This window comes from Drosophila obscura, unplaced genomic scaffold, assembly GCF_018151105.1.
Source record: "Drosophila obscura isolate BZ-5 IFL unplaced genomic scaffold, ASM1815110v1 contig_179, whole genome shotgun sequence".
Lineage (NCBI taxonomy): Eukaryota > Metazoa > Arthropoda > Insecta > Diptera > Drosophilidae > Drosophila > Drosophila obscura.
In genome coordinates this window covers 6,624,187-6,644,806 of record NW_024542766.1, presented here as the reverse complement: position 1 = coordinate 6,644,806, position 20,620 = coordinate 6,624,187, and the positions used below count along the sequence as shown (strand labels likewise).

General features: G+C 40.3%; 2 protein-coding genes across 3 annotated transcripts; one reads left to right on the top strand and one right to left on the bottom strand.

The window, feature by feature from the left end:
• Positions 1-44: 44 nt before the first annotated feature.
• Positions 45-5,077, top strand: LOC111076297 (venom dipeptidyl peptidase 4). 2 transcript variants are annotated; one of them, XM_022370043.2, is made up of 6 exons: positions 45-243; positions 2,573-2,667; positions 2,728-3,644; positions 3,709-4,445; positions 4,508-4,719; positions 4,794-5,077. In XM_022370043.2, the coding sequence occupies exons 1-6, from the start codon at positions 84-86 to the stop codon at positions 4,911-4,913; spliced, it is 2,241 nt and encodes a 746-aa protein (XP_022225735.2). In that variant the 5' UTR covers positions 45-83; the 3' UTR covers positions 4,914-5,077. The 2 variants fall into 2 exon arrangements, with proteins under 2 accessions (XP_022225735.2, XP_022225734.2); XM_022370042.2 differs by lacking the exon at positions 45-243 and adding an exon at positions 812-1,146.
• A 9,328-nt stretch (positions 5,078-14,405) lies between these two features.
• LOC111076284 (BTB/POZ domain-containing protein 9-like) lies at positions 14,406-15,776 on the bottom strand. Its single transcript, XM_022370019.2, has 2 exons — positions 14,753-15,776; positions 14,406-14,691 (listed from the first exon to the last, which is right to left on the bottom strand). The coding sequence occupies exon 1, from the start codon at positions 15,647-15,649 to the stop codon at positions 14,882-14,884; it is 768 nt and encodes a 255-aa protein (XP_022225711.2). The 5' UTR covers positions 15,650-15,776; the 3' UTR covers positions 14,406-14,691; positions 14,753-14,881.
• Positions 15,777-20,620: the final 4,844 nt, after the last annotated feature.

Here is a 20,620-nt window from a genome sequence, read left to right as displayed (position 1 = left end):
TTTAAGCGAAATCTCCCTTGAAATCAGTTGCTTTCGGGAAGCCAACCATTTAACAACCATTCTTGCAACGACCGTGTCGAATTATGCGGGTGGAAATAAATTTATTTGTGCTGCTTTTGCTGCCACTTGGCGAGATTTCTGCAGTTTCTGGGACTGCAAGACAGAGACCCAAAAGCCCCTGGAAACTGAGAGAGGCGCTCTATGGCAACAGCTGGAAAGGTTTCAAAGGAAAATGGTGTACAGGTAAATGCATAAATATTAAAACAATTAAAAATTAAACGCGCGCGCGCTCCAACGTAATCGATTATCGATCTATCAGCAATCGACAGATCACAGCGTTGCCAGATGCATAATTTGGAAACAACATTTAAAATATTTATAAAAAAATTAGTTATTACTTTATAGAGTGTTGCAATTATAATCACAGTTTACAGTTTGGATACAACAATAATTTTGTTTTACTTTTTGTTGGAAGCAAACACCAAAATGCGTCGATCTGGCAGGGCCATGGGCAAGCTAAATGAGCGGCTTACGGTTATCTTTCATCACTCTCTCCCTCTCTCCCACTCCACCGCTCATTACACTACTCGACAAAATCGAACTTTTTTTTTCCTCAAGGATCCAAACCGACTTTTTCTGATAGTCGGTTCTGCCATAGAAAAAAAAAATATCATCAAACCATTTCTAAGCCCCAAATCTTCTAGAAAAAGTTCGTTTTGTTCCTTGAGGAAAAATCGTGTTGACTAGTGTTATTAAGTTGTTCTGCTTCGAGTGCGCCGCTAATTGTCGATTTAAATTGATTTCTGATTTCGATTCACTTGCCTTTTGGCCGTGTGCCGTGTGTCGTGTGTGTTTTACCTGTTGCGCGTCGTGAGGGGAGTGGAAGAATTCGTCGCACTTGATTTTCGGCGTGTAACAAGTGAGAAAATCGGCTTATGGTTCTTATGCATAAAAACATGCACGTGAAATCGCATCTAACGGGGCTTGCGGTGCTGCTGCTGCTGCTGCTGCTCTGCGTGTCCCACGCGCATGGCGCTGTTATCCATAGGAGGGAGGAGAGCGGCACGAATCAAACGATCTGGGACCTAACGGAGGCCCTGGCCGGCACAGCGGGTCTACGTGGTTTCAGTGGCACCTGGATAACAGGTTAGTTGTTCCGTTCGATGAACCAGTACGCTGCTGAAAGCAGTAAACTGCTTGTTTTTGTATCATCCTGAGTAATTCCCCATGGCGTGCCATGGCCGGGGGAATTTTCTACAATTTGTACGCACAATCAGCGAGACAGTGCAACAGCGGGAGCTTATCAAAGTAAACTCAATTATGTAGTCTATGCATGTGGCGTAGGGTCATTTCCCTATTGGAGTTGTACTTTCCCTACATCGCGGATCATTGTTTAACCTTGTGTGTGTGCTGCTGATTTCTGCACACTTCTCAAGAGCTGTATATTACATTATAGGCATCGCAATCTAATCTATGATGAATTACGAGCACTAGTTAGTGGCCCAAAGCAATATGCTGATACACGTATTCCTCTGCTTATCGGCGCCGTCTTGTGGTTTATTATAATGACTGTGTCCAGATAATGCCTCTTACTTTTCTCTTTCTGCTATTCTTTTATCAAATTAAGCGAACGAAGTTCTGACTCGAAGTTCTGGAGAGCTTTCACCTATGGCAGAGCTGTTACAAACAATTCAAGTACGACTTTCAAACTGGTTTTAATCGTCGCATCGGCTACTGAAAGTACTCAATGTAATGACGAGTCTGTCAAAACTTTTGTTCTGCCATTGGCACGCTCTACCTGGCAGCTGGAAGCGTCATTGTATGGCGTTGGGAGATCGAAATCTCATTATAAAAATTTATTGTGGTTTGTGAAATGCATTTAAATATATTTTTGGGAATTTTATGAATTCATGAATGATCTGTTAAGCTGATTGCGTCACTCAACTTATGGGCATTTCCACAGAAAAGATTAACTGGCACTGATAAGACATGATTTTCAATTAGAGCGTGATTGTTTCCAGTGTAGTTGATGCTATGTTGTGGGGGGTACTATGTACTAATTTGCATTCGTAAATAGAAGGGTAAAAAGTACTAACTTTTGGATTTTCAGTTGATATTTTACTGCAGTTTAGTTTATATTTTATTTAAATATTTTTGTTTTTTTTTTAGTTTTCTCTTTTTCTGGCGCCCGTTCAAATGCCAATTACATGTACTGGCACTTTGATTTTTATCCACAAACAGTAATTGAAATTTGGCAACGCTTTTACGGCTTTTAAGTTTGTTGTTTTTTGTTGTCGTGGGGTTTTTGCTTTTTGGCAATGGGCAAACAATTCAAATGCTAACCACATTGATACTCCTAGTTTAAAGCCGACAAAAATGTCCAAATAAATTTGTTTATTTTCTCTATTAAGTTTAATTTATCATTTAATTATTTTTTAATTTATTTGAAGGCTAGTTTTAGGATAGTTCAAAGCCGAAAAAAATACAATAAAATATGTTTAATTTCTCAACTAATTTAAATTTATCATTTAAAATATTTTGCTAAAATAATTTTTTTTATTTTTTATTGCAGATGAAGAATTTTATTACACTGCCACCGACAGATCCATACATAAATTTAATGCTGCCACCAAAACTGATATTATATTCCAAAATTCCTCATTTCTGGTAACGTACAAATCGAATTCTCCCTATCAGCAAGACAAAAACTAATCTATGGAATTTCAGAACAATTATGATGGTGCCACATTTACGCTCTCCACGGACAATACAAAGATCCTCATACGACACAATCTGACAGAGTTGTTCCGGCACTCGTACATTGCCCAGTATGATGTGTATGATATCGAGACGAACACAACCATTCAGATCCACAAGGGCGAGAAATTGCAGTACTGTGGATGGTCGCCGCTGAGGGATCGACTGGCGTATGTCTATCTGAACAATGTGTACATACATTTCAATGAGAATCTGGAGATAAGCATCACGGATGATGGCGTTGATGGTATCGTCTATAATGGTGTGCCCGATTGGGTGTACGAGGAGGAGGTTTTGAGCAGCGGCAGCGCCATTTGGTGGTCAGCGGATGGCACAAAGCTGGCCGTTGGCTTCTTCAACGACACCGAAGTGGAGACATTCAATTACTTCCTTTATGGCGATGGGGATACCACCTTCTATCAGTATCCGCATCAAGAGCATCTCAAGTATCCGAAAACGGGCACCAAGAACCCCGTTGTCAACCTGCGGGTGTACGATTTGACCAACTCTGATCCCACCATGCAACGCATTGGGGCACCCATTGATGTTGTGAGCAGCGATCACATTCTACAGAATGTTGTGTGGTCGAACAACACACATTTGCTCATTACCTGGATGAATCGTCGCCAGAATTTGTCCTCCATACAGAGCTGCAGCCATTTGGGTGTCTGCGTGGAGGTGAAGCGTCTGGAGGAGCCTCAAGGTTGGGTCGACATTAGCACGCCCAAGTGCCTGGGCAGTGGACAGAGCTGCATCTTTGCCTATTACATCGACAACTGGTATCAGGTGTGGAATTTGAATCTGGAGACGGGCGTCAATAGCTGGCAATCGAGGGGCAACTTTACAGTGCTCAACGTCTACGGATACGATGAAGTGAATAATAAATTGTGAGTAGAAGCGGTACAGAATTTGCTTTTGATATATATTAATGTGTCTTGAACTTCGTTTTAGATACTACCAGGCCACCAAGGCGAATGATCCCTCCGTTTATCATGTGTTCAGCAACGACGATTGTCTGAGTTGCAATCAAATCGATGTGGATGGGCAGGAATGCCGCTCGGCCAGCGCTACCTTCAGCAAATCCTTTGGCTACTACACACTGTCCTGCAGCGGACCCAATCCCTCGTATACACGCATCTTTGAGGCAAACACAAACACGCTGGTAATCGACTGGGAACTGAATACAGAGTATCGCGCCAAACTGCAGGAGAAACTGCGTCCAAGCTATAAGTTCTTGAATGTGACCCTGGCCGATGGTAGCATTGGCATGGCCAAACTGGCGCTGCCCCCACACTTTGATGAGACAAAGAAATATCCACTGATTGTGGTGGTCTATCAGGGACCGAACTCTGTGCGCGTAACCAACGGATTTACATTGGGCTACGAGGCATTTGTGACCACCGCCAGGAATACGATCTATGCGTATATCGATGGCCGGGGCACGGGCAACAAGGGCAAGGATCTGCTCTTTTCGGTTAACAACGATCTGGGCGATCACGAGGTGGAGGATCAACTCTATGTCACCGAATGGATGCAACAGAATCTACCCTATGTGGATGCCGAACGTTGTGGCATTTGGGGATGGTCATATGGCGGTTATATGACGGCCAAGACCATCGAAAAGGATGACAAACGCATCTTCCAGTGCGGCGTGTCGGTGGCGCCAGTAACCTCCTGGTTGTATTACGGTTTGTTTATCCTTTAATCCGTTTAACTAAAACTTGTTCTAATTGGATGTTCTCCTTTGTAGATACAATATATACGGAGCGTTATATGGGTCTGCCCACGGATGAGGATAACCTAAAGAAATATACGGAGAGCAGTGCGTTCCAGAATCTGGAAAACTTCAATACCCATGATTTCCTATTGATTCATGGATCGGGCGATGATAATGTACACTACCAGCATTCCCTGCTGCTGGCCAAATTGCTCCAAAGAGCGGACATACAGTTTGAAGAGCAGGTTAGAGGCTTTACATTTTTCCTTCTTTTGTTTGAATATATACATGATTCCGAAAACTCTCCCATACCGAAAAGACCTATACCGATGAGAACCATAGCATTGGTAATGCGCTGCCCCATTTGTACAACACCATTGACCATTTCTGGATAAACTGCCTCAACCTGGAAGTCCTCACAGCCGAGGACACTCTCTAAATGGACGATGTGTTCCCTCTAGTCAAAAGTATTTTTAAATGCTAAATGTTTTTTGTATTGTTTTTTTTATTTGTTTGTATATCAACATTTTTGCATAATCAAAAGTCTTTTGATTGTAGGATTATGCTGGAAGATGAATTGTAATTATAAATATTTTCCTTCAACTAGATGTTTTTTTTTAGTCATTTTAGCTGTTTGGATATAGATAAAATTCATAAATTTTTGGTGTTGTGGGAATAATTTATTTTTTATCTTTTATTTAAATTTAAATATTAAGATTTGGGTGAGGATGAATTTATTGAGTATTTTAAAGAAATATATTTGAGTTCTATTTCTTTGGTTTACTTAAAATATACCAAAAAACATACGGATCTTTTTTTGAATATACACTCAGAGAAAAATGACTAGTTAAAAATAAACACGCCAATACTTAAAAGAAATATTCGAGTTTAAAATACAAATATAGTGGAACTAAATAGATTTCACTTTGATTTAAATAAAATTATTTTTAAAAATCTTAATCTAAAAAAAAAATACTTTAAAATAAATATGATATATTAAATTTGTTATTTTTGAAAATATTTAATTTCAATCAAATATTTTTACATTAAAATGTCCACTCTCAGAGTAAATCTATTGGTATAAATTTATATATATTTTTAAAACTGGTATATAAAATGTTAGCGTAATTAATACAATTTCAGGCCATTTTTTCTCTGCGTTTATGTTTACTATTTAATATTAAACAATTTTAATTTGTATACATGAGCATTTCAAGAGCATTACTTCTATAGGGAGCATAATTCAGAGACTTTGTTGGTTCTCTAAAGATCATCCAAAGAAACCATTCGATTTCTGTATATTTTTTTACACAATTCCTAACAAACCAAAAATGTTTCCATCCCCATCGGGTTTTAGGGGGTATTCAAAAATATCCTGAATATTTCACACCGCCTCTAACCCTATCCTTGATAAAAATAACTCTCCGCTGTAAAGCGTACAATTCACGTGGCAGTGTCACATATCCAGTGGACCGGCAACCGGCAGCCAACGTGGATTCGTTGCGAAACTATTATTTTTTTTTTTTTGGTTTTTTGTAAAGTTGGACCAGAACTCTCGGAACGGGTCACATGGTTCCGCACACGCAGATGGGATTTGGGGTTAGCTAAGCGGCTTAGTGGACTTTGATGTTTTCATTCATTCATTCATTCTGGGGGCGAGGGCTGTGACGGCATTCCCGCGCGATGGGCACATGGGACGACAGCAGGAAGGGTGTTATTTTCGTGATTAAGTTTGTTGGAATTGTTGCCGCTTACCCTTTGACTCTTGCCTGGGATCAAGATTTAATGGCAATTTAAAGACCATTAAGAAACTCAAGGCATGGCTCAATTCTGGCCTTGACATTCTGCAGTAGTTGGGCCATAATGATATTAAAAACCTATAAACAATTTAATAATATAATCTGCGATAAAAGGGGTCTTTGCACACAAATTGCTAGGGAGTTTCGAAAGTTGATATGAGGATGGGGGAGCAGTATGGGTTCTCAAGAGGATAAATACGACTCGTTTTATTAAACAGACATAATCGGAAAATTATGAAAATCTTTATGGTAGATAGTGTGTAAATATTACTTTAAATCCCCACAATTGTTAAAAAATATTTTTTTACTCTCATATGCTATAAAAATGTAAAGTGATTCAATGTCCCAAGGGCCAGGCCTTTCCATGTGCCTGGCCTCCTTTCACCATTGATTTCCCCAGTTCACATACATAAAAAAAAGAACAGTGCAAACAGATAACCCACCCTAACAGCATACAGAGGATGAGCCAAAGGACGAGATTCCATAGTTAACACGACTCGCCTGTCCCTTTTTTGCATTTTATTTTTCCTTTCTTTTTCTTTTTTTTTAATTATGGTTGCGCTGACAGAAGCGCCACAGTGACACCAACAGCAACAACAACAAAACAAACATGAAGAGGGGAAAACAACTGTCAGATAATTTCATTTCCGCCATGCTGCTGCTGTTGGTGTCCTTCGTGCGGCAGTGATTACCACCTTGACAACTTAATTTAAAAAAGACAAACAAACTATCGGAGAAATGTTGCACAAACTGTAGAAAAGCGAGAATTCAACAAAAGGCGACTTTAATTTGGTTAACCCCCAACTGGCGGTCCCCAGCCAGCCAGCCCCAATGGCAACAATACAAATGATGGTTTTTGTGTGTGCATACCCTGGGCATACGAGGGGGCATACACCATAGCGAGCTATGTTTGGCAGAACAGAGACTAGAGAAAGGATTTGCAACAATAATGGAAATTTATTGTATAGAATATACGAGGAATACCAGAGAAATTCTAGACAAATTTCCATCAAATCTTATTTTTGCAGCCGAAAAAAAATATATGTTTGGATCTCTATATCTGAAGTTGGAACTAACATTAAAAAATCCTTATTATCCAAAGCACATACTACCAATTGGTTTAAATCTAAAACAAGTTCGAGTTAATAGTTGTAGACTTTTTTTAAAATAATTCTAAGCAATTTGAATGCATGGGCATCGAAGTCTTCGATCCCAAATGCTAGCCTTTTATTTCTCTTATTTCAGGTTATTGTTTCAGTTATTTTATTGTTCTTGTTGTGGCATGGTGGGGCGTTAATAATGCCACACGTCGAGGTGAACAACTGCAGCGATGCATAGCTGACGCGACAGGTAGCACAGAGTCCAGAGACCAGAGCGAGACGTGAGTGGTGGGGGCTGAGGTACGGATAAAAAAAAATGGCTTGCCACATCCAACCTCTCGGCAGTTCTACATACAGCACTCTCTCTCTCTCTCTCTCTCTCAGCCGTGTTTATGCGATTTAACAGATTGAAAAACAAGTCGATAAACGAAAAATGAAACAAACAGCATAAAGAGAAATGTTGGCTACCAGCACAAAAACATTGAACAAAAATAAAAGAAAAAAGAGATTTATGGGATTTTGTGGCCAACTGCAGCTGGAGCATACAGTGTAGAGACACTGTCTCCTCTTTTTTTTTTATTTCACTCTGTTCTTGACCCGAGGCAAAAAAAGAACAGTGTGTGTCTGCATATGAAGTTCTGCAATGAAAAGAATAGAGCTATCAATGCACAATGGAAATGCCAGGATTTTCTTGTTGGCTTTTGAAAGGTCATTAGCGGAGAAAATACAGTAGCAAAATTTGTCTTTGGCGGGGAAAATCTATACCAAAGACATTTCAGAAGAGAACAAAATTAAAAGCAAGCTAGCTAGGAAATATTAAAAACAAGCTAGCTTTAGAATGTATAAAATTATGCAGAATCATTCCTGTAAACTTCTTTATTAAACAACAACCACATCAAACATTTTCCCCAAAAAACTAAGTGACTCTTGTTAAAATATCGCAAGCAAATTCCCAAATTGAATTCCCTTTCAAACCAACAAAAATGTGTAATAATTAAGGCAAACAAATTCCCGAGAAAATCATGTTGATTCCAGACCCAATAAAAATAAGCATGAAGGCGAGACATGTCCCTTGAAGAGGGTCACAGTGAAATATTTTCACGCTCAACCGGAGAAAGTTATTATGAAATTACTTTATTGATGCGTTCTCTACTGGCGCAAGCTCATTCATATGTAAATACTCTGAATAATACAAGAGAATTTAAAAATATTTTAACCAGATAAAGTCGAACGTTGAATGCGCTTCAAAGAATATTGAGTAAAAAGAGAGAGAGAGCTCATCTCTTTCTGTTGTACGTAAACTTAAAATGTATTCCACATATTCTTTGACTTTCCTTTCGCGCACTGTACATTTATGCATAGACCCGAAAAAGAAACTGGCAAAAGGAAATGATTTCCACATAAGAAAGCCCCCAAGGGATAGCATCGCACACGATAGATATGTACTTTGAAGATATTTTTTTTATTAACCCTTCCTGCAATTTGATCCCTTTTTTTGTTTGTTTTCCAGACAGAGATATGAAATGGGGTTTTTGTTTCCTTAAACTCAAACCATTGGAAAATTCTTGAGTTTTTGCTAGACATTTCTATGCCTTATCCGTGCTCTTTGATGTTTTGAGATGTTTAGCCGGAGATGAAGCGTATGAATAAAGTATACGCCATGTGCGCCATGCGCGCCCGATGCATCTCGCGTTCATACAAAACAAAAAACTTCAACTTGCGAGTGTTTCCAGTCGAGTTGATGGACTTTTTAAAGCGCGGAATTAGAGTGGGAGGAGTTTTGCCACTTTGTGGCAATCTGTCTGACAACATGGCGTATGCGTAACGTGCGGCACATAAGTCAAATCGCCGGGGCATATTCATCTTCATATGCAAAGTAGATTTATTCTGGGGCGCTCTGCTTCCTTGCCTTCTTTTTTTTTACGAATATATTCCCCAAACATGTCGACATGTGAGTAGAAGTATTCTGCATGTTTGTTGATTACGTCCCAAGTTCCGGGCCCTACATGTGCTGTGTGTGACCTTCCGTCTTTGCCGCTGCCTCATAAATTATGTTGCAAGAACGCCGCTCATGTTCATGCTCACGCTTCTGCGGTCGCGTGACATTTTTTTTGTTAGATTTTTATAAGCCAAAGCCATGTCTTGCCCTTTATTATCTATTTTTGGGTTTGCATTATTTAATTACTTAAAGTTCTTGTCTGGTATCCTTCTGACAGCGCACGTGCCTGAATTTTCGACTAGAATTTTCTTGTTTTTTTTGGTTTTTTTGTTTTGGGGGAATAATGGAATTTCAAATTGCAATCGAGAAGCGCTGGAAAGTTAGAGCACGTTCTTGCAAAAGGAAAGTGGAAAATAAACATGGAAATTCAATGTCTTGGTTAGGTTTTCAATTCCAATTGGAGTTCTTTAGTCTTTTGGTTGGGTCCAAATCTAATGTCCGTTTGAACTCCAAAGAACAACTCAAAGATTATCCTCAGCAACTTTTTCCATTTGCCCACTCGCAGAACTTTTGAGGAGAGTCACTTATTTTAATTGCAAATATTTACATGAAAGTTGGTACGAACGCAAGAAACTCACTTATAGTTTTTTGGCCAACAAGTTTTCGCCAGCTGTAAAAGAGAGAGATAGAGAGAGATACCCAAACGCTGTGACGAACACCACAAAAACACAAACATAAAATTGTTTAATTAAAACATCATAAATTTGCTGCACATAAAGACAAAAAACTTTACAAGTAAAATTTCAAACTGAAAAACTTGTGACTCCTTCGAGGTGTTTTTTTGTTAGATAAAATATATAACATATATATTTAAAAATAAATCTAAAAAATAAAGGAAAGTGCTTTGGGAACTTTTAAGTTCTTTATTGAATTTCGTGCGGAAAATGGCAAGCTGGGACAAAATGTAGGGAATGAGACGAGTGCAATAAGCCACAGGCCATGTGGCTCATAAAACCCGGAGAGACTGTACGGTCAAAGTCGACCCGACCGACTGCATTGGTGCTGCATGCCATTGTTGACACAAAACGAAAGCCATGTCAGGTCGCAGTGGGGTGGCACGTGCTCTCTCGGACCGTGCCACAATTTCAGCTCAAGCTTGGCCATATTGCTCACTTTAATAGCACTTGACCGATGCCTTGGGTCACATTGCAGGCAATGCTGCAGCATTTGTGCCATGAATTTCATCCTTTTGTTGCACACATACTTACATAGTTTTGCGTTGGGTATCAAAATGAGGTACCAATTGATAGTTCAGTGCTTGGGAAAAAGGAAAAAAGGTATTTATGGGTTATTGGTATGCCCAATTTGTGTTCGAGTAGAATCTGATGGCAGACCCAAAGAGTTGTGTCCTCAAAAGCCCAAGAAAACTTTAAAAGCATTTTCTATAAATTATTTAAAAATTTTAACAGAAGCTGTACAATCTTTAAAGCAAAAGTCACACTTTTTGGTTGCTTACTAGATTTATGACACAACTTGTACCTCCCGCAGTTACTTGTAGATTTTGTTTTGGGCCTTGAGGGAATTAATCAGTTCCATTGAACTGTTAACTAAAAGGCAGTAACTCTTGAAGGCATCAGGACTGGACTCAACGCCAGCAAAACTTTCGCTTGGGACATTTCTGGAGAATACTTTTTTTTGGGCCGTCGACCGTGGCTGGTGTAACTTTTTCTGTACCCTTACATAGAGGTGCTATGTTTTGGTGGGGATGTTTGTGTTGAAGAAAAGGTTGAAAACTACAAGCTAAAAATTGGAAGACAATTTCCTTTTGCTATCTGAGGAAACAAATATTAAATTTCAATTTAAAATAAATTTTCTTTAAGTGCAGAAAGAGCATTAAATCCTTTTTGTTTCATTCTAGATTTTTCCTTTCATTCGTTTTTGTTCCCCCGAGCATTTCAGCAACAAATTTTGAAGCTCGAAACTTTTGCAAAAAGCATTCTTCACCCCGCAGCCGCCTTCGCCGCTCCATTCAATATTCATATGCTGCAGCATAATTTTTGCCCTGTGAGCGAAACGACTGCGCATAAATAAATTACAAATAAAAAATGCCAGAATCGTGTTGGGCATTCATTTGGAGTTGGACGATATATACTATATATATATATATATATATATCACATATATCCAACAGATATAAGCGAATAAAAAATATTAGTTGAGAGCAAATTGTGGGCACAAATGGTGCTTGGCCGAGTGCCCAGTGCAAATCAGGCTGGATAAATTTTTTCATGCCGGATTTCCTATGATTTTTATATTTATTTTTTGCCATGCCCCATTTACACTCTGCAGCATGCCACAATGTGTTGCATAATTAAAATATATTCTGGGAGTGCAGATTTCTTAAATTCCTTACGGAGTGGAAAACTTTAAAAATGTTTGCAGTGCGAAGTCTAAAAATATCGAACAAAAAACACACACAGCTAAAAATCATTGACAGGTCAGGAGAGGACAGGACAATCGCCCCCAAAAGCCCCGAAGGGCTTTCACAACTGACAGTCGGCTTGGACAGGACTTTGCTGCCCGGTTGGTGGCCCCGGCACGAGAATTTTTTGCCACCCGGGATAGGAGGAGACAGCGGCCCCCCGGAGAGATTGTAGCCGTAAAGTAAGGACGGGGGCACAACAAAAAACATTAATATCCATAATATCCACACACATTGTAGCGAAAATTTACATTAAATACAAAATTTTATGGAATAAAAGGAAATAATTTCCCCAGTAATTATCTTTCGTATTGCAGTTTTCTTCAGAGCGTTTCAGATGTCTCACACATTAAAAAGAACAAATTGATAATCATTTTTTGTGAAGCTGTGAAATATGGAAATGCCTCGATTTATTACACAATTTGAGCTTCTTCAGCTTAAAGATAAGGTAAGAATAATTTGCAAATAATTTACAAACAAAAGAATACTAAAAGAATACTAAAAATACACAGAAATATCCTTACTTAATTTGATCTGTTAACCGATGATGAGTTTTCCGTAAAGCAACACAAATTGTATACCATTTTATTTGGTAACTTTTTGCTGGGCTTCGCCTGGCAACAGTTGGTCTCAAGCGAAAAACCAGTGAAATACAGTCAGAAGTAAACTTTGAAGGGCCATAAAAAAAGAATGCTGAAGCAACAGCTGCAATCAAAAAGGGGAAAAAGCTAAAGAATTTGCCCAAGATTTAACCATAGAAAGGCAGTCGCATCAACCTTTTTGGCAGCTTTTGGGGGGATCTTTCACTTGGATTAATCCGTAAGAAAAAACCATAAAGTGTACACAATTCTGTCAAACACACACACACACATAGGCACACGAGTCCAAAACAAAAATCTTTAAACGAATATGGTTTAAAAAATATTTAGACAACAACAATGTCTCTTTCTGTCTGTGGCGGTGGCAGAGTGTTCCTGTTGCCACTTATGTGGAAAGTCAATGTGCGGGAATTATGCCCCCCTGAAACCGACAGAGTTAAGCAGCTGATAACTTTTCGCTAAATTTACCAACCAAAAAACTTTTATTAGTCCACAAAATACAGTAGATGGTTTAAAGCTTGAACGCCTTCGACCATTTCGTACGCTTTATAAAGTTTTATGGCTCTCACAGAAACACAGCAAGACAGCAACATTGTGATTGGCACATTATCCGGTTAATGGCTTTAAGGAGTAAAGTAAAGCAGAGGAAACAGGATATGATATGAGCAGGATATTTATAAATGCGAGCATGAGAAGTTTTTACCACTGACCGCATGCTTAAATTTGCCGGTCTTTGGCCCCCCCCAAAACTACCCAAAAACCGGAAACGGAAGTCACATGAGCTGAGCACAACAAGAACTTTTTAGCATGACTCTGAAATTGTGGGAATATAAACAAGAGGATATATGTATGTACATACATGGAGGGATACACATGTAACATGACTGCAGGGCAGTTCCAGCAAACGAATTGAAAACTTTAATAAAATGAAATATATTTTAAATGTGTTTGAACCATAAATACCACAATACACAAGGGATTCAGATTCAGATTTTCAGTAGATTCGGAGACATTTCAGAAGCAAAGAGTACGCTTGTTATACGGGTTACCTTGTTCACCGTCGACCTTTTGGGGTACATAATATTTGCCATTCACACTTTTTGCACACAGGTTCCACACATTTACGTGAGAATGGCTCTGCGGTACACCATGTCGCATTAGATACCGAATTATTTATTCATTGCATTAAAGAAATTGTTTTCTGGGTTTTTTCACGCATCTCCGCCGTGCAGAAAAAGACTCTAAGCTGATTTAAATGCTATAGGAAATTTCAGAAATAATATAAAATCGATTTTAGCTTAAAATATTTCCATGAAGCTTTTAGTTTCATTTACACACACACACACACACATATGTATTATCAGGAATTTCATAAACCAATTACATTTAGAATAATTATATTTAATTTTCATAATTCCAACGATACTGCAAATATTTCAAACGGAAAAAAGTCATAAAGGTCAAGCGGTTCCAGCCACCAGCCTCCTGCCCCCTGCCCTTCCCTCCACCCGCTGGCACACATTTGAGTGTCTGAATGCGACAGGCCGGAGAATATTTTCCACACAATAAAATTACAGCATAGTTTCAGCATTTTCTCGTTTTCCGTGCACGCCGTGCCCCTGAGCACAGTTTCCGCCTTGACGCGGCCAAACAAAAGGCGTCGTCGGCACTCGGGAGGCCAGACCAGGCCAGGCCGCAAAGTTGAACAAAATGTCGAGCCGCAACTAAAATAAACTCACACAAAGAGACGAACACGCACACTAACAAAGTCACGTGTGTGCGAGTGTGTGTGTGTGTGTGTGTGTGTCGTTAGACGCGTGAAAATTTGCGCCTTCCGTTTGCCATTTTTGTGGCCGGCGACGCGTCGCTCAGTCGCATTTTCATTAATTTCATTTGGAAAATGCTGAGGCTGAGTGAAAGCCTCCACATGGGGGGAAAAAAAACTCACACAAAACACAACGGAGGACCGACTTTGAGGTACTCACTATCATTTTAGGTTTTAAATTTGTTTATTTTCTTTTGATTACAATATGATGGGTTACATTTAAAGTCTGGACTCAGTCAGGAGAAGCACCGCACGATCTCCAAGTCTATCTTTTATGGAAAATTGTCAATAAGCATGGCTGTCAGCCTCACATCTCTTAATACATTTTTGCATCCACTCTCTGGATGCACGATACGAATAAAGCGTACAGCCCGTCTCGTGAAGTAGATATCGTGCCAGAAGGGCGATAATTCAAATGTGCCACGGCCCACGCGATCCCAGTGTGACATGTCGCTAGAGACTTCCGCGGCGCACTTTAAGATATTATGTAAATGATGTTGTAAGCCTAAAATACTAATTTTGTTGATTTTGTACCAGTAACTCAGCGCGATCACAATCTCATTGTCGTCAAGTGTTACGAGGGACGCTTTATTCCAGTAGCTGGTAACATCCAGGTCAGGACACACGGAAGCACGGTAGGGCCGATTCTCCGGGTCGATCGCTTTATCGATGGCGTCGAGTATTTTTTCCGGCTCGACGATTCCCAGTGGGACGCACCACACGCACCAGGTCGTCGACACCTATGATCGGTAGACGTATCAGCGAGAGCACAGACTTTCTGTCCACGCTCGGATTGTGCTGGATCCATTCATAAACCGATAGAAAGATGTCACCCTCGTAGGCAACGAACGTGTCCCGCCGCAGAATTTCTTTAAGGGATTCCAGGGACAGCTTTTGGAAGGAGTCATCTGCCATCAGCTTGGACCCATTTCTGTCCATGAATTTCAAGCATTTTTCGGCCAGCTCGTTCAGATTGTATAGACGCGCTGTTTTCAGAATCATGCACACATTGCTGACGCTAAGATTCTCCTGCAGATGTCCGGATAGGGCTGACTCGACTTCCACCAAGCCATACTGATTGGCCAAACGGAGCACTTTGATGTGAGCAGCCACGTCCAACGTGAAAATTTCCATCGTGGCCGAATAAAGGTAGCCGAGGATTACTTTAAATGCTTCCAGCGGCACCTCCGGCAGCTGTATTTGGCGTTGCTGCGACTCGGCCATGCCTCCGTACAGCATGGCGCGAAAGTATTCACTGCGCGCGGCCAAAATCAGGCAGTGGGCAGGCAGGCTTTGATCCTCCACAATAAAAGACACGTCCGAGTAGAGCTCGTTCAGGCAGAGGCGGCCCATGTCAGACGAGAGGCGGTCAGTCAATTTGATGACAGTCTTCTCGGACGAAGAGATCGCGTTGCTTTCCTGGCTGTTCATTTTGGTGGCTGGGTTTCTAAGGCGAGAAGCCTTAGGGTGTCTTTATTTGAGTTCCGTATAATTCCATAAACTTATATGATTTTGTGTTGACTTCTGTGTTTTTGTGCTTGTGACAATTCTGACATATCATTCTGAAATTCTGTTGTTGGTTTTTCCCATTTTCCTGTCTGTCATTTTTTACATTTTCGTAGTGAATTGCACTTTTTCGTTGTGAATGTCAACTATATACAGTTGCATTTGAAACGTGCGAGATAGGAACATTCCAGATGGATGGTGGAATAACTGGGAAATTTTCGGAACGGACCATCACGGACCATCCCCGGAATGGATGGTGGATGGTCGCGTGTGGTATTAGACTATTAGACGATAGAGTTATTTTGTTTTACTTTGCTGATACAATTTTGCTGGCTTGGTGGCTGTGTTCTGATGGAAAACATCATTTGGTCTAAAGTAGTGGTCTCAGTTGTGCAACTGAAAGGCAATAGAACCATTCTAGAGACGGCTACGAAAAATAATTTTGATTAGTATGCTATCCTATCCCTCTCCTCGCAGTCTAATGTCATATAGCTATAAGGAATGATCGGAGTGGAATGAATAAGATCTATGGGTTAAATTATGCTTTTAATTTGTTGTCTGTGCTATAAATTTAAACATTTCATTAATCAATTAAACATTTTAATGCAGCGCCTTGATTGCTTTCAGATTTCTGTGTGTGGATAGGAAAATTTGTTGTTAATTTTATTCCGTAAATTCTATAAATTCGGTAATGGCATACAAATAAATAATGTTTCCTTCTTCGCGTCCTCTAATGATCGAAATTGATTCATTTTGAACTCGAGACTTGGACTTTCATTTGCAAATGGCATTCTGTTTGGCTTCTGTCTTAATTTTCTTCAATTATGCCCACTTGAAGGGGCACAGACGCGGTCGAGGAGCAGCGAAGTAGACGCCGGGCTGAGGCAACTGGCATATGCCTTCGCCTTCGAAACCAAAGTCATAAATTCTCATTTGCCAATTGGAAGGGAAGTAAAGTAACAATGTTGAAAACAATTTTCTCTTGCTCCATACCCCCGTCCGTACTTATCGCCCCAGTTCTATTCTCTGTGTGGGCTGTGGCTGTGCGAAAGCAATTAAACTTTACACAAAATATATAATTGATTTTCCCAAAACCAAATTTATTGGCTTCTGTCATTTTTGGGGCAATACATATAGTATTTCTCATTTATTTTCTAATTGATAGATTTCTGTCAGAAATTGTTCGGCTTTTAGGCGGTTTTATTTAATTTTTTTTTTCTAATTGCTTAACGCCATTTAAATTTATTTCCCTGCAAGCATGTCACATTTAATTAAAAGCTCCCCGGGAAGATGTATTCAGTTCATTGGAAACCTTTGGCAAGGCTGTAGGTTCTGACATGGCACAAGGAAGTGGGCACTGGGTTTATCTGCCTGGGAATTTATTTGAGTTTGCCGCTCACGGAAAGGGAAATATAATTCTTTGATATACTCGTATGCAAATTTAATCGATGTAGGGAAGACGAATTTATTTTTTGTTTTTTTTTTCCACGAATTGCTTGAGCATGTGTCAGACATTTGATTAGCTATTAATAACAGGAACTTCTATTTAATTTATATACCTATATTTGGTTGACTATTTTTGACGGCCATTTCTTGGCACTGTATTGGCAAAGGGTGGAGGCGCGACTATTACAAATAATAGTGCATTCGGCTTTTAGTTCTTATCCATAGAGAAATGTTTGTGGATCCTGCACAAAAATTCCGACTCTCAGACTTTAATTTCTCTGTCTATATGAGCACCCGCCTTTCTCTATTTGTTTTCCCGTGCATTTATGTGAGTGTTGCTCTCCCTTTATTTATATACGCTTCCCCTTTTAATTTAATTCAATTTGCTCCCTTATTTATAACTCATAATTCATATTGAATAATTTTTTGCTGCTCACTTCGCCCACGTAATCGCTCTAGTAGTTCTCCGAACTTTCATTTGTTGCTTAATAGCTTGCCCAAAAATTAAAAACTAATTTCCTCGAATTAAACCAACACGCCGCAGTGTGGTGCCCCGCCATGGGGTTGGGCGCCATGGTGTGAAATAAATTACAGCCTCCCCGATTTGGGGTATTCCCACGCTGCAGCCGCAGCACTCTGTGCCAGGGCTGGACAAACATGCCGCAGCAGGTTGACGTAGCGTGGGGCCGCTTGCCACTGCCTGCCACGTTTGGCAATTTGCATGAAATGCGATTTTTCGTACAGCGAAGCGCAGACGTTGCATAATATTTTCTGTTGTGTGTGTGAGGGGATGGGAAATGGGTTGGTAAATCAGGGGAAGTTGGTTGGGAAATGGTTTGTGGGGGGTGGGTTGCGGGCTACCAGCCCCGAAATGCATGCAATGGAATGCATTAAACGGGCGTATTAAGCGCCTTTCACCGTACCAGCAACGCGGCACGAGGCATGCGGCAGGCGTCAGCGTTTTGCCATTAAAAGTTGTGAGGCGTAAAATCCGTACTTCCTCCCCGCTCCACACTTTGCCACTTTCGACTTGCCGCCCCAAAAACTTTAAGCTTTAATCAAAGTTGCCGCCGTGCCGCCGATGAGCCGATAATGAATGCAATGTGTTCCCCAAAAGTTGGATTAAAAGTCAGGCTTCGAATGCAGCAAAGTCTAGTGGGATATTATGAAAGATCTGCCTGTGAATAAAGGATTTTATGAAGCTGAAAATTGCTTATGTTTTGGGGTTTCATATCCCTGAACAGCAAGCACATTATCGATACTTGAAAATAGTTTAATTCCTTCATTCTACTGATAAACCTGTAATTTATGCATGCCTCAGCATATGCACAACACTTAGAAATATGCACAAATATAATGCTGATGGTAGTATCAGTCTCTGCCGTCTCTTTGGGGGAATCTACAGAACTCTCTGGGCAGCCAACACAAGCCATTTCCAACCAGGAATGCCAGCCAATAAACCAGCCAGCCATTCATCCATCCATCCATCTTGTGTGTCAGGCATTTGATATTTGCTTAGGGAAATCACTCCAAAAGATTTCTATAGAGTTTTCCCATTGGGGAATGCTCTGCTGTGTTGTGTAGCATGAGTGTGAAAATGTGAGATGTTTGCTGTTTGCTTCACAGATCCATGCACAAGTATTTTTGTGTAGCTGCAGAATGATTTGCTCAGGAGACTATGCGTATAAATAGTTAATAAGCAGGAATAATACGTGGGAGCTGATGGAGAAACTTTAACAGTTTAAAAATAAACTTAATACTAGGAAAATTAATCAAAATTTAATACAAAATACACTATGTAAAAAATACACTATGTAATAAAGAATTATGCCGTTATGCAAAGGAAAAATAATTTAAATGTAAAGATCTGCATTGCATAAATCAACTCTCTCACTTTCAATTAATTATTGTATATTTTTCATGGGTTTCCCTTTTCTTTTTTGCCACCCTGTCACCCTGTCCGGGGACTGGACAAAAGCTGACAAATTATTTATGTTAATTATAGTTCCAAGTGGATACCCAAAGGGTGGACCGAGACTGGCCTGGGGCTGGGGCTGGACCAGTTGTCGGCCAACTGTTGCCCATATCTTTTTTCCATTTGCCATTTCCCCATTTTTCTCTCTTGTTTTTTAATTATTTCATTCGCGACCCGAGTTCATTTCTGTAAGTGGAAAAATTAAGAAATTATATCGAAACAATGGGACGAGCGGAATTAAATTTCATGCTTGGCCAATTGCAAGAATTTAAAAGTTTTCAACGTTTTCTCGACAGCTTCACACTGATCTGTAGCTGTGTGGTATGTGTGTGTGTGTGTGTATTGTGGCATTATGCAATCGCCACAATTCCACAATTAGTTGTGCACTTAATCCGAGATGAAAACGGCAACCAACCAGCCAGCCAGCCAGCCAGCCAGCCACTCAAAATGGCAGCCAACAGAGCAGAATGACAACCCGATTAGCACTCTCCTCCGTCCCTGCCGACCAATTTTGCGCCCTACAATTTCCCCCCACGGTGCTCGTGGTGCTTGCTAAATGTTGGGCAATTAGTCGGACGGGAGCTCTTGTTTACCCTGAAAATGAAACGCATAACCAAAAGCGATGCTGAAACTTTAATCCTGATGATGCTGCGCTGATTTATGTGTATCCTTAACCGATTCTCGCATATTAATCAGTTGACAACAAAACGAAACGAAACGAAATTAAATGAAACTTCAAGGTTGTCTGGCCGTCTGATAGAAACTGATGGAAAAACAATGGGGGGAAAACTCTTGATGACTCTCGCTCGAGACGGTGGTTTTTGTGCCAATCAGAAAACAATGTGCAAAGTTTTCGTGCCCCTCTCAGCACAGAATTGAGAATTGTTTTATTCAACTTGTGTGTGTGCGGTGTGTGTGTGTGTGTGTGAGTGTGTGTGGACTCCTTTTCTTCTCCATTACTTAATTAATAAAGCCACTGTGCCTAATATTTGACTTTGATGGCAGCCCATGGCCCACGTACAGGCCTCCCTAGTACACACACACACACAGAGTTCTGTAACTGGCTCTGTGTCTGTGTGTGGGTGGGTGGGGGGCTGTGGCAGGTGTTTTGTGTGTGCTAATGAATGAATATTCCCTGCCCCCATCTCCTTTAAGTGGTTGCCAAGGTTACTTTGGGGGATTATTGTAATTGGAAACTAGCGTGGGGTGGAGTGTCAACAAATTCTGAGAACTCACCTTGGCCAGGATGGAACGTGGCTCAAGGAGTTATGGATAGGTGAAACCCCATGAAACTTGTTCGATATCATAAATAACCAGTGGAAAGTTTTGCTACCTGGACACCAAGATACCCGCTGCTCAGTTTTTATATATGCATTTATATATCTCTATGCTGTGTATCCTTAACTCACGCTAGTCCAAGGAAGAGGGGCATTCACTGGGAGAGAGCTGTGCATGGAGAGGGACACAGAGATGGG

Coding starts and splice junctions, on each gene's coding strand:
- LOC111076284 (XM_022370019.2), bottom strand. CDS start 15,649: ATGAACAGCCAGGAAAGCAACGCGATCTCTTCGTCCGAGAAGACTGTC.
- LOC111076297 (XM_022370042.2), top strand. CDS start 936: ATGGTTCTTATGCATAAAAACATGCACGTGAAATCGCATCTAACGGGG. Junction 1,147..2,572: donor CAGTGGCACCTGGATAACAG/GTTAGTTGTTCC, acceptor TTTTTATTGCAG/ATGAAGAATTTTATTACACT. Junction 4,720..4,793: donor ACATACAGTTTGAAGAGCAG/GTTAGAGGCTTT, acceptor CATACCGAAAAG/ACCTATACCGATGAGAACCA.